Source organism: Pieris rapae, chromosome 20, assembly GCF_905147795.1.
Source record: "Pieris rapae chromosome 20, ilPieRapa1.1, whole genome shotgun sequence".
Lineage (NCBI taxonomy): Eukaryota > Metazoa > Arthropoda > Insecta > Lepidoptera > Pieridae > Pieris > Pieris rapae.
The window spans coordinates 7101095-7113967 of NC_059528.1; the positions used below are offsets into that span (position 1 = coordinate 7101095).

General features: G+C 33.9%; 1 protein-coding gene across 1 annotated transcript; it reads right to left on the reverse strand.

Annotated features, from left to right (window-relative positions):
- Positions 1–1231: 1231 nt before the first annotated feature.
- On the reverse strand, positions 1232–2985 carry LOC111001664 (heat shock protein 30D-like). Its single transcript, XM_022271649.2, has 3 exons — positions 2815–2985; positions 1791–1962; positions 1232–1441 (listed from the first exon to the last, which is right to left on the reverse strand). Exons 1-3 carry the CDS (start codon positions 2955–2957, stop codon positions 1232–1234), a joined length of 525 nt encoding a protein of 174 aa, XP_022127341.2. The 5' UTR covers positions 2958–2985.
- Positions 2986–12873: the final 9888 nt, after the last annotated feature.

Consider the following 12873-nt stretch of genomic DNA (forward strand, 5'->3'; position numbering starts at 1 on the left):
TAACTAGTACAGTTAATCATGTCTATGGTTTGAATAATGTCGTCACTTATTCATTCCCAAGGTTTATATGAGCAGAATTTTCCAAATTCCGTCTATAATCTAGGAGTTCAGGCACCTCTCACTCGAATTCTGTGCGAATGTAACAGAATGAACTCTAGTTATCTAGAGCTTGACATATTCGGTAGTGGGCTGAATATTAAAAAAAAGCGTTATTAATGCCTATCTCATTGTTTCGCTATAAATTTCTGCTTATGGTTAATTAAAACCTAAAATTAGAACGTATTTTTATTTTTTGTAACATTATGTTTACTATCACTGTCATATATTTTGGAGAAGATATTTATTTCCTAATCCTACAGCTAACATAATACCAATCAATGAGATATAATAAAAAAATAAAAATTATAATACATATGTTTATTTTGAAACTTAGAAACAGACTATATAGACTTATCACTTATTCCAGGTCATTAAATTTGAATACATTTAACTAAGTGGTACCTAATTTGGCTGTGTTGTGTGATGGTGTAAAAGTGAGGGTAAGTATGTGAAGCTGTGTATATAGGGTGTGCTCATGATGCAGGTGATTTATGGATACTCCTTTTAACATATACCTACTGTAGATATAGCATTATATATGTCGGAGTAATGTAGCTGGTATCCGCTGCCATTTTCATTATTTAATAACTTTAAAGTCAAATTAGTTCAAATCAGTTAAGATCTACAAATTAATAGACTATTTGATAGTCTGTAGTGTCTTTATAACTTATAGCCAAGGGTGAACCAGATTTGGCGCCACTAGGGGGTCACATAGTCGTGGTCAAGTCAAGAACTTATACGTCATCATAAAAAGTTATAATATGGATTACATTAAATTAAATATTAAAGATATGTAGTTACATAAAATGTAGAAGGTGACAAAATATTGAAATAAAATCATTATGTTCAATTAGTGGTCCACCTAAGTCTTGGAACCAGCTCAGGGTCAGTCTTGACCCCAGTGCCCCGCCCACCTGGATCCGCCAGTGCTTATAGCTCATGTCATGCTTTCGAGACATTGTTCAGGTATCGCTTGTTGTCTTGTCAACTTTCGATCCCTGACTCTGTATCGATCCTCATCCCACTCCTCCGACCTTCCTGTCACTAGACGGCAATATTTCCCGTTCCCCACCACTACTCTCACCGTCATACATGTGATGAATTTAAATAAAAAATAAATCATTTCAATCATTTATTTAATAGCCAAAGATTCCAACGGTGGCAAGGGAGCCTGTACCAGCAACACACCTTCCTTGGTAAGAGAAGACACAATTCGCTCAGGGTTAACTCCGTGAGGCAGGTGGAACTCTCTTCTATACTCTTTGAGGGTGCTGCTGGTGTCAGTTTTGAACTCGTGTGTCGCTGTCACTTGAAGTAGGTTGTTTGTGACGCTCACATTCACCTGAAATTTCAATTTGCATTCTAAATACGATTTGATCAATACAACAAGTACAATATATTATTAATAATTATATTATAAATAGTATTGTTTCTCAGTATGAATTACCATATTCTGACCTATGGCCACAGATATTACATACTGATTTTTTTAAATTTTGAAAATATGTATTGTATACAGAAATTTAAAAAAAAAGATCACAATTCAAGTGTGTTTATGTTTGATTCATTATACGAAATGGCAAATATACATATTACTGTCAACCATCTAAATAATAATTACTCTTGCTGGAATTGCATAATCGTCTTTCTTAATAATATGCTATATGAGTTAGGATAGCTGTGAACTGTACCTCAGTTGGATCAAATCCACTCAAATCAAACTGAAGTTTAATCACTCTATTCTCTCCCTCTCCTTCTATCAGTGAGGAAGTAGCAAGAGAATCCCAGGTGGGTGGCTTTCCTGTGTCCTTCGATGTTGTTAACGTAGTGTCTGTTTGACCATATAATCCCAGGATATTGGTACTGAAACAATAAAAGGAATATGAATCCAGGGAACGCTTAAGTAAATAAATATATCAGTGGCTTTTAGGTCTGGGGCTCAGATTTTTGTATCCGTTCCATTTATCAATCAAATAGGCATGTAGGATCCGACTTCTGTCCTGACTCACGCCGGACTTTTTGGGTCTAACGCAAGCCGGTTTCCTCACGATGTTTACCTTCACCGTTCGAGCGAATGTTAAATGAAACGTAGAATGTCCATTGATGCACAGCTGTAGACCTCAAGGATGAGAGTCGCACGTTGAAGCCACTAGGCCACCAAAACTCTTCAATTATAGAGGAACTTTGAGAACTTCGAATATAGGTATGAACAGTAATTGGTAGATTTGATTGACCCTTTCTGTATATGTAAAATGAGAGGGACAAAACATTACCCTCTTATAAATAAGCAATAATTTAATATTCCTACTTTCAACTAGTGCCTACTCTTTCTATCTTATTGCGTTTTCGCAGTGATGACAAAATAAAGTACATTGTGTTTGTTTAAACAGTATAATTAGTCTACTGTAGGTACTCCTACATACAGCACGTATATAGGTATGCCGTTTACCCGGTAGCGTATGTCAATGATGAAAGAGCAGTCTCTTATGCAGAGGCTGTTTCACCGCAGAGAAAACAGACACCCACAAATACCTGCAATGTGCTGTGGCATCTAAACGAACCGATATCGACCGAACCGACAGGAGACTTCTGAGCTTCTGGAAGCCAGCACAGAAAGAAGAAGAAGCCAAGTTGGCTTAATTAGCCAGGGCTTTACGCACAGCAGCCGTTCTTTTACTAAAAATACTACACAAAAGCTATATTTAATGGCAATACCTAAACTTGGTCATTTCTTCATCAATCCTTTTCATCTCAGAAACAAATGTATCTTTTATATTCTGGACCGATCCATCGAAGAGAGGTAGATCGGTTATTTCAATAGGAATGTTGATCTGTGGCTGTAATTGTTTTTCAGACATTTTTAAATTTTGTAAATGATATTTGACAAGTTTCTATCATGTCATATTCTAAACGGTTCGTAGAATAGAAAAGAAGATAAAATTTCAAACCATAGATTTAAGAAGTTTATTGTCATGTGCGAAAATGGCATCCATTACGTAAATTTAATAGTAAGTATATGAACCTATCGACTATTAAACGAGCATTTTAATAGCTTAGCAATTAATTAAATCTCATTAAATAGATAAAATCTAAATAAAATCTCCGTAAAGTCAATTACACAATGACCTTTCAAATTCATTATTCAGTGTTGTCAGATAAAGTCCCCCTCGAGATGTGGTATTTACGCGCCCTATAACAGATTGACAATTGACAATCCCCCCGGTGTCATGGCGACCGATGTCTAAACATCGCACTATTAATCTCAAATTGAGGGCGTGGCGACCCTCGATGTTTCATATTGATGAATTATGTTTTGAGGGAATACTTTGTTTACTTTAAGTAATTATGGATAGGTGTTTTAAGAATGTTTATAGGAGTCGGTATGAAATGGTGACTAAAATCCATTTTTTCATAAAAAATTTAAATTTAATGGAAATAATCATTAAAATACTACTTTTATTTTAGATCATGTATTTGATATGTGATTATATATATACAATATAACTCATATGTCTCATAATTAATCAATTTTTTTTTTCAACAAAAGTATACTTCAATTATTTGAACATTCTTAAATTTCTATGAAATATTTAATACGTATAATCATATCAGTCGAGTTTGGTTTTTAATCTATTGAATTGGACACGCCACGCAGGCGTGAGGGCGCAAATCGAACGCAAATTGGCGGGAAAGCAATTTGACAGATCATTTTTTATTCTGTACCATTGTTCCCCAAATTAACAGCTGGCCAGGAAGTGAATAGGCCCCTGATTTTAGTAACAATTCCCGATCGTTTATAATAGCAGCCCACAGGTGAAATAACCGTTGTTATAGTGACTATATAACAATAACAGTTGAAATAGTAGTATCGTTATCTGTGGTCGAGTTAGGTCAGGTAAAGCTTCAGAACCGAGATTTAGCGCCAAGTAGACTCTCGTAGACCGAAACTGAATTGGACTATGGCAGACGTTTCTAAATCTTACCATAAGTTTGATGTATGTTTTATGTCAATTCTTGGTCAATACTATATGACGATATACCTGGCACTTTATCGTTGTCTCTATAAAAGTTGTAAATAATCGCGTGCTGTACGTCAAGCATTAAATAATTGTAATTAGAAATCGACAGAGTAACTGTTACAGGGCAGTGAATACCAAATAGGCTAAAATAGAAAAAAAAGATCGTTTTTCTACTTGATACTTTTACTAATATGCCGTTATTATATACGTTTACGGCTGTAAAATTCGCTGTCGATAGCGTAATCTCTTGTAATAATTCCAAATGAACTTCTTGACCCTAGGTGTTATCAATAAAGCTATTTTTTTGTATTGATAAAGCTTGCCAACGCTCGGCACACTGAGACATTTGTAAAAACAATACAATTTTTAATGTGACAAGCACTTAAAGGCAAACATGACATACATTTAGAGATCATACAAATATCAATCAAAATAATTATAAAAACAAAACATACATTACAAAAAAGAAACAATTACTGATAAAAATAAATTTAAATTACAAAAAACTAAACAAAAATCGATTTTAAAGTGTGTAGGGAGCAACTATGGATATCCATACCTAGCTCGTTTATATGTGATAATAATAATGCCATAAACACAGATGAAAAATATATATTTCATCGCATACGTCAAATTCACAAAACCTCTCAAGTATAAATTACATTGGCTGACTCATATCTTAGTCACGAAAGTATTAAAAAAAACATAAAACTGTCTGCGGCTATAATGAAAGGGCAGTTTTTAATTCCCGTAAAACGCAACGCTATCTCGGGGGAGAGTTGGCAAACATCATTACACGAAACTGTTGGGTCGGTGTACAGTCGCGTACATTATTTTCGATTAATTATATTTGCTAATAGGCTTATAAATTAAAAAAAAATCCTTTATCCGCTGCTTTTCTAGTTATTTTTATTGTATTGTCGCGTATTTTAGAAAATATATCTAGTATCATATACCTGAAAATATAGCATTATGTATAATGTTGGAACAATACTATAAAATGTCAACTCATGGTAATTATATTTATACAATAATACAAAAATTTGTATTTTTACAATTAAATTTGTTTTTTTTTTCTTATACTATGACTATTTGAAATGTAACTTGAATAATGACAAAATATCAGTATGATACGGATGATATGTATTGTATGTTCTGGATTTCGATAATGAAACTCAGCTGCAGATATTAATCCGAAAAACTCCTCTGACTTTTTAGTCTATTTGCATACGAAAGGATTGTTTATCGAGGATATAAAATATACGAGGATATAAAAGCAAAAAGCTTTTTATTTAAAATTAATATTAACTTTCTGTCAGCGACTGTACTTTGTTCACCTTTTACAGCGAGTTAGGACGCAAGTTATTTGCTTGGTCAATATAATTCGTAACTATAATTATTTATTAATAATGTTTGTGGCTTTTAGGGGATATTACATATTTTCTTCGTAACGGTACGTTCTTATTGCCTATATGTTAGGTTTATATAACAAATAGTTATGAATAGTAGAATAGTTTTCCCAGATAGAGAGCGAAGGTTTACCAGGACTGACTTTATGACTTTCTGAGTACTATAGGCCCAACTCTGGAGTAGGCTTTAGGGTAACGATTATGCTATTTGAGCTGAAGAGATTTGAGTTTTCCCACTTTAGATGTTTTTTACAATTGTCTATGAGTTTAGTTAGTAACACATAATACCCAGGTGTCGCTTTCAATTACCAATTAAACCATGATTGGCTACGTTATAAAAAAAATCACCTGGCATTTAAAATAGTACCGATTTTATTAAAACACGTTACCGCTGTTTTCCCCTCAATTTTGCGTCTCCCGCGCAATCACTAAATTGGTATCCATAAACACAAACATTGGGGAGAAGTCTCCTACTATGAGAACTCGATTTTGCTGTCAACGTAAACAAACTGTCTTAGGTTTATTGAAGCTAAGTTGATACGTGCTTTGTGTATTTTAAACTGCACCTTAACACAGAGCAGTGAAGTATTTCCATAATATAGATATTTGCGGATTCGTAGGTGTTAAAAAAAGATTTTAAAAAGGCATTTGAAGTTATTAGACAATTAGACAATCCAATGAGTTCTCAGTTGCTAAATTATCATTAAGCGTTGTAGTCAATTTTCGCTAGCTAGCTAGTAGGTTTTAAAATATGACAAATAAAAAAAACTGTGTTATTTGTATGTCTAGGATATGGATCCCCCATTTTATGGAACTGGCTATAAGAAGTACTTTCAAACCTGACTTGGTTCCTTAGGGTTCAACAAACTTGTGAGCCCTGTGTCAATGTGGGTGTCTATGATCTATCACTCAACATCAGATGAGCGTCTGTTTTGCCCCCTGTTATAATAACCTTATAATTATAAATGATTTTGACAACAAGTTGATGTTCATAAATAAAACTTTTAATGACATAAGAATAAATAGAGAAGTTCTCACTAACTTTATCATTTCGAGAACCATTTCTAGTGTATTTTTTACACAAACTGAGTAGTGACACGCGAACGGTGTGATCATATCGCCCGGCGGGATAAAGCAAATAGATTGGAAAAAAACACGTTTTATCATTGATTAAATTGTTTTGTAACGTGATCCAGGTGGGAATACTCTTATTTAAATAGATTAAATAAAAACAGCTTAGAGCTTTGTTAGTAAAGTTTTAGTTTTGTCGCGCACAACTGCTACTGTTCACAGTGGTTTTCAAATGTAATATATGATATAGATTGTATTATATTGTAAAAAAATAATAAGAAATTGTTTAAAAAACAAATGACGATCATACTTATATATACGTATCACCTTGTCTATGGTTCCACAACTGAGCGTTTATTTAGACAATTTCTGCCGCGCACCACCACTATGTGGGATCAACTGCCTACTGAAGTATTTCTGAACCCATTCAACTTAGGGTCCTTCAAGAAGAGCGTACCAGTTCTTAAAAGACCGCGCTGGCGAGCCTTCTGGCAGTGGAAGTGTCCATGGGCGGTACCGAGAGATGGCCTCCTCCTGTATGTTTGTTTAATACCACATATAACATAACATAGTAACATACCTACTTTTAATCGTTTGACACTGATAAATTGATCTCATTAGTGGCGCGTGAGTCGATTCATCTCAATAATAGTTTAGGGTACTAATGGGCCGCACCTAGTTTTGGGGTGATTCGACACAGCTTGGCTTGATTACTTATTGACGTTTTCCCATTAGCACGTTAACTTCCGATTTCAACGTGTGCCACAAAAAATAAAGATTTTTATCACCGCTGTATCTAAGAAGTTTTCTAAGGCCATGTATCATGGGTAATTAGATTCTATCATATTCAGCGCTTTTTTCCCTCTGTTCTCCACTGTCCATTTACTTGGGAGAGCCAAACTAAAAAAAATTGATGGGTGGAACAAATATAATGTATAGAAAGATGAAACAAAATTAACTGGCTTGATTTCTATGAGAGAGAGAGAGAGCACAAAATAATTATAGCATAAAGTGTCTTTACAACTTTTGGTCTTAATTTTTGTCCGTCCGTTTCACCGATAAGGAACCTCGTTCCAAAAATCAATCAATGGCGCTAAAACCATTTTTAGTCTAGGCCACAGATTTCTGTATCTGTTTCATCTTCTTTTTATTAATAAATTTTCATTTCTCTTCGTGCTTATCTTTGCATATATTATTCTGGTACCACCTGTGTGCAGAATCTATCGTATTAAAATAATCCTAAACCACTGATGCTATGTCGATACATAGCCATCTACATCGAAAATATTGTAATTGCCTTACATATAAAAACTACAGCTGTTTTCATTAGTTATTGATTATTCAAATCACACTCGGCGCCCGCGCACACGATCTCATTGTTTCAACTCGTGACGCACAGCGTTCACGTTTAAGCTACCTTTATCGTCACGTCTCTCTTTGTTGACTTTCTATTCATCATGATGTGACATATTCTTCTACTTATCTATGGGTATTTTAGACTGAAGATTTTTGGTGGAGTACGTCGGTGGCGTTTGGGAAATATTATCTTATTACTACTACTATTTTGGAAAATTTTGAATCTTTTCAAAGAGAACGACTGAAGAATATCATAAACAAATCATCCGTCATTCATATACCGACAGCAAGCAATTCCTCGGTTGATCTAGCAGCAGAGTTTTCGCAACTCTTCGCTGGAGACCAGCCTAGCTGTATGGTGGTAGTATACTGCCATCCATTAAAATCGTAAAAGAACTCTTTGCTATGAAATATTTTTCCTTACTTTAACTGTGTAATTATTACAGCTGTTTCGCAAATAGGTGAGCTTAATACGCCAGATATATGTTTAGTATTACAGAAGAAATAAATTAGAAAAAAAAAACACTTATTTACCTTATAATTACCATAATCATAAAATAAAACAGTGGTGGTACAACCTTATTAGGACTGAGAGTGAGACTTCTATATCTGTTTCACGTTTATTTGTCAATCTAATAGGCAAGAAGGTGGCCTCATGTGTTGACAAACTTCGACATTTTCAGTCTAAGATAAGCCGGATTCCTCACGATGTTTTCCTTCACCATTCAATGAATGAATCAATCAATTCATTTATTCCAATTAGACCACCTAAAATGACACTTTTGACGTTAAATACAACAAAGAGATGATTTTAGTTGCTCCTTCCAAATGGTAATTTCTTGTGGAGAAGGATGGGTATGAATCTTCACTCTTTTAAAATTGAATGAACAATATTTGTATACATTACATAAATAATTTTATGTGAAGACAATGTACTCCAATGAATGTTAACAAAGAAAGAAAGTCGATTTATTCAAAGCTGGGGATCGAACCTACGACCTCTGGCAAGAGAGGAGCACGGCAAAGCCTCTTGGCTAACACTACTCATTATTAAACTCATAATTTTATTAAAAAGTAACCGAGAAAAGAGGTCAAACGCGTCGCGTGCTCAACAAAATTCTAATTATCATATATGATGAATGTTATATTTTACGAGGTCGGCTAATTTAATTAATTCTTCTTATTCAAGCCTTTCCTTTATTTTTGTTTGCGTAAGGTTTCATAACCATGGTTTTGGGTTCAAGTTCGGCGGATACACTTTATTTTAATGTCACAGTTTTATTATTTTTCGGCCTATTAAGTGAACTTTTAATTGTATTAATGTATGCTGAAAAAGTGCTTAGTTAAATTTAATTATAAAAGTGAAATTTTTTTAGGGGCCTGAGCGTAATTTTTTTTACGGAATCTTCACGAAGATGTGCAGCGATTTTGTCGAAGAAAAGGGAGATAGGGATTGTGACCAATTGAGAAAAATACACGCTATTGGTTAATGTATTCGTTTAGTAATTACATATAAGAACTTTAGATGGCAATTCTGTCGCATAACGTCTTGTGCAGTAAACGCCTTATGTGTCGTCGGCCTTTAAAACATACATCTTTGTTTATCTTATAAGGTATACATATGATATTTGAGTAGGTACCTATATGATTACTTCCTGACGTATAAACTACTTCTCTGACAGCTGAAGTCAGGACTAAACAATGAAATGTTTATATTAGAAGGTATTGAGAACATTCTATGATAAAGCGATAACTTAGTTAGATGACAGACAGACCTATAGATTTGTACCGACTCTGACAATAGGGCTTATAGTTTAGGAGCTGTATTTTTCTGGTGCTTTCCTCGCTCAACGAATAAGTATCGCAATGCAACGAATGGCATTAAAGGCATACTTCCACAGAAACCAAACTTTGTCAATTTGTTTCTATTTATTAATGTCTATATGTAAAATTAATATTAGCTTAAGAATATAGCAAATACTGTATGATTGTGTTTTTTACGCTTTTGTTTCAGTGTATACGGCCACTGTATATGGCCAATAAGTACGGCTATTTGGGCAGAGGCGATGAAAACTTGGTATATATTGTCGTTGGTAACACAGATGACAAAAGATTGCTCGTTCGAGTTCGGTCGAACCGACCAAGTGAAAGAGACATCGTCCTCGAAACTGTACACTGTTATAAAAGAGGCATTGTACAGAAACCGCTGGAGAAATGGCTCGCTCCAGATGGTTCCATGCGCTCATAAGTTGCCGATGTCATGATTATAGTTTTAATAATTATATTTCAATATTCAATGAATATCGATTAATGTGTAAAACCTGTTAATAAATAGAATCGCGACACAACCCTATTGTACCTTAAATTGCCGTTCAGCTCTTGGCCTATATTTTATTATTCAGGGCAAGTGTTCCGTTCAATGTGCTTCTAGGTATCAACAAATGATGATGTCCACGTCATCTCTTCAATTTACTTTATATTTAGGCAAGGAGCATTGTACTTACATACATTGCCCCTTGTTTGACTTTTATGTTTTTGATACTCTTGTGGTTATGGTTTTAATTGACATTTAATTTAGAATAGGTTTTTACTCAAAACGGCATCGGTATGTTAAGGTACATTTGTGTATTTAAAACCAGTCAGACAATATTTTGGGGGTCTCAGATTTCTGTATCCGTTTCATGACCATTCGTCAATCTAATAGGCAAGTAGGTGATAAGTCTTATGTGCCTGACACACGCAGTGGACTATTTGGAATGGCAAGCCGGTCCATTGGTGCAGATCCGGGGAACTGGAGCTATTTGGTAACACTATGATAAATAATAGTTGTGATATATAGATAGATGTCTTTCACTAAATATATAAATAAAATAAATAAAAATCGAAATTTGTTTATTAATTAGATTTGGGAACTGTTTTAAACTAAATATTCCTGTCAAATACCCCGACTCTTCCATAACAAACTAAATTATTGTTTATTTTTTTTCAATATCAATTTTTTTAACTGTTTACAAAGCATTTTATTTTAGTTAAAAAACAAACATACTGATTTATCCTTAACGGAGTTTATTAAAAATACTCTTTTTCAAAAAGGGTTCGTTTATCTAAGTGAGAAAAGAGGTTTTAGCTCTTATCTCTAAGGTTAACCTTTGTTGAGTGCATTATCTGCGCACGCGCCACTATAGTCTTATAATATTTAGACTGACTTTGGGTTAGATACTGAAAATCTTTTATTAAGTAAGCCAAATATACAAAAATAAACATCGCTTATTTTTGTATATGGCTTCTTTAATACAACTTTTTTTGTTAGTTTTTTTTATTAGCATTTTATTAAATCCCTAAAAGACAGTTCAATCCATTTCCATGTCCTACAGTCCTACCTATAGGACATGTGTGAAAATGAAATGAGAACTTAAGAAACAACTTCCTCACAATCGAGTAGGCCGCAATATCTTTCTTTGTATAGAAGTCGCATGCTTATACATTATATATTTATTAATTATTTAATATTTTACCGAATAAGTATCGCAATACAACATAGGAAAATATGCTACCAGCGTTAAAGGTTCACTACCACGGGGAACAAACATTTAAATTTATTGTTTGTTTGTTAAGAAAATTTCAATACTGAATATTTGTTTGTTATGTTTAAATTCAATAAATTGTTTTATGTATACTACATATATTTAATTTTTACTATATCAAACTTTGAGAATACTTTTTATTTAAGTCTGTTCTAAATATTTCTAACTCTGTGATGTTGGATTCATCTCGTGGCTATGTTGTTATCACTAAAAGGAATTTAGATTGCCACTGTCTCAATTAACAGATTTTTTACCAAAGTAAATCCAAAGCATGGCAATGTTTTTGTAGATGGCAAACTGAGGCAACAACGTTACCCTGTAACTTAAATAGAAACAATCCTTGATTTCATTCCATTTGTCCCTCCGTCCCGAATTATGCGTTAAGATGCATGCGATGCGATGGCGTAGTCTTTCGCGAATTTTGGAAACGTTTTTGAAATTCATAAGAATGCATTTATTCAAATATAGCCTGGATATACCGAGGGATCCAACACGGCTGTGGGTACCTGCATGCCCTGTATGCCCACGATGTATGCTAAGAACTGTTAGTCCATGGCTATTAAAGTATTTATCACCTTCCTAGAGGATCAGTGACGTGCAATTCTTTCAAGGGGAAGGTGAATAAATTTTTAAAAGCAAAGTGTTTATATAGCGTGAAGGAATATCTAGATTATAAGTTTGACACAGATTTTAAATACCTAACTTAACCTATTATTGCTTGTATCATATATGACGTTATAAAATAAGATAACATTTGCATGCCTATTTTTAGGTGGCGGATTTTGCGTATTTTTGTAATTTATGTTACTAATTGTAATACTGTTATCTAGCTGTAGCATCATATTTCCCGACGCTAGTGTATCGGAAGCAAGGAAATTAAAATTTTTTGTGAAATAAAAAAAAATCGTGAGATAGAAAACGTCCCTGCACACGATGGCGGGGTAAATCATAAAAAAAACACTGTTCTTTTCTTGCGACTGAGGCGCAAACAAGGTGATGTTGTCTCTGGCAGAATGGCCAGTGCTATGGAACTTTCTGCTCCTCAGCATTATGCTGAGCCAAGACCATTTACTGCCACATCACACACGAATTGAGTTCACTTGTGACCAACCGAATGGGAAAATATAAAAAAAATTATATACCTCTCATTATATCTTTTATTTAATGTTTTATCTTTCATTATTGTTATTTTGTGTGTTTATGTGTGTGTTTTGTTTGTAATAAATAATATGTCCATGTCTATGTTGTATTGCGCAAGCCTGGTTGTAAGCAACTGTTTTTTCGTGATACAATCACTTGAGACAATATAATAATATCAGTACAAATACAGTTAGT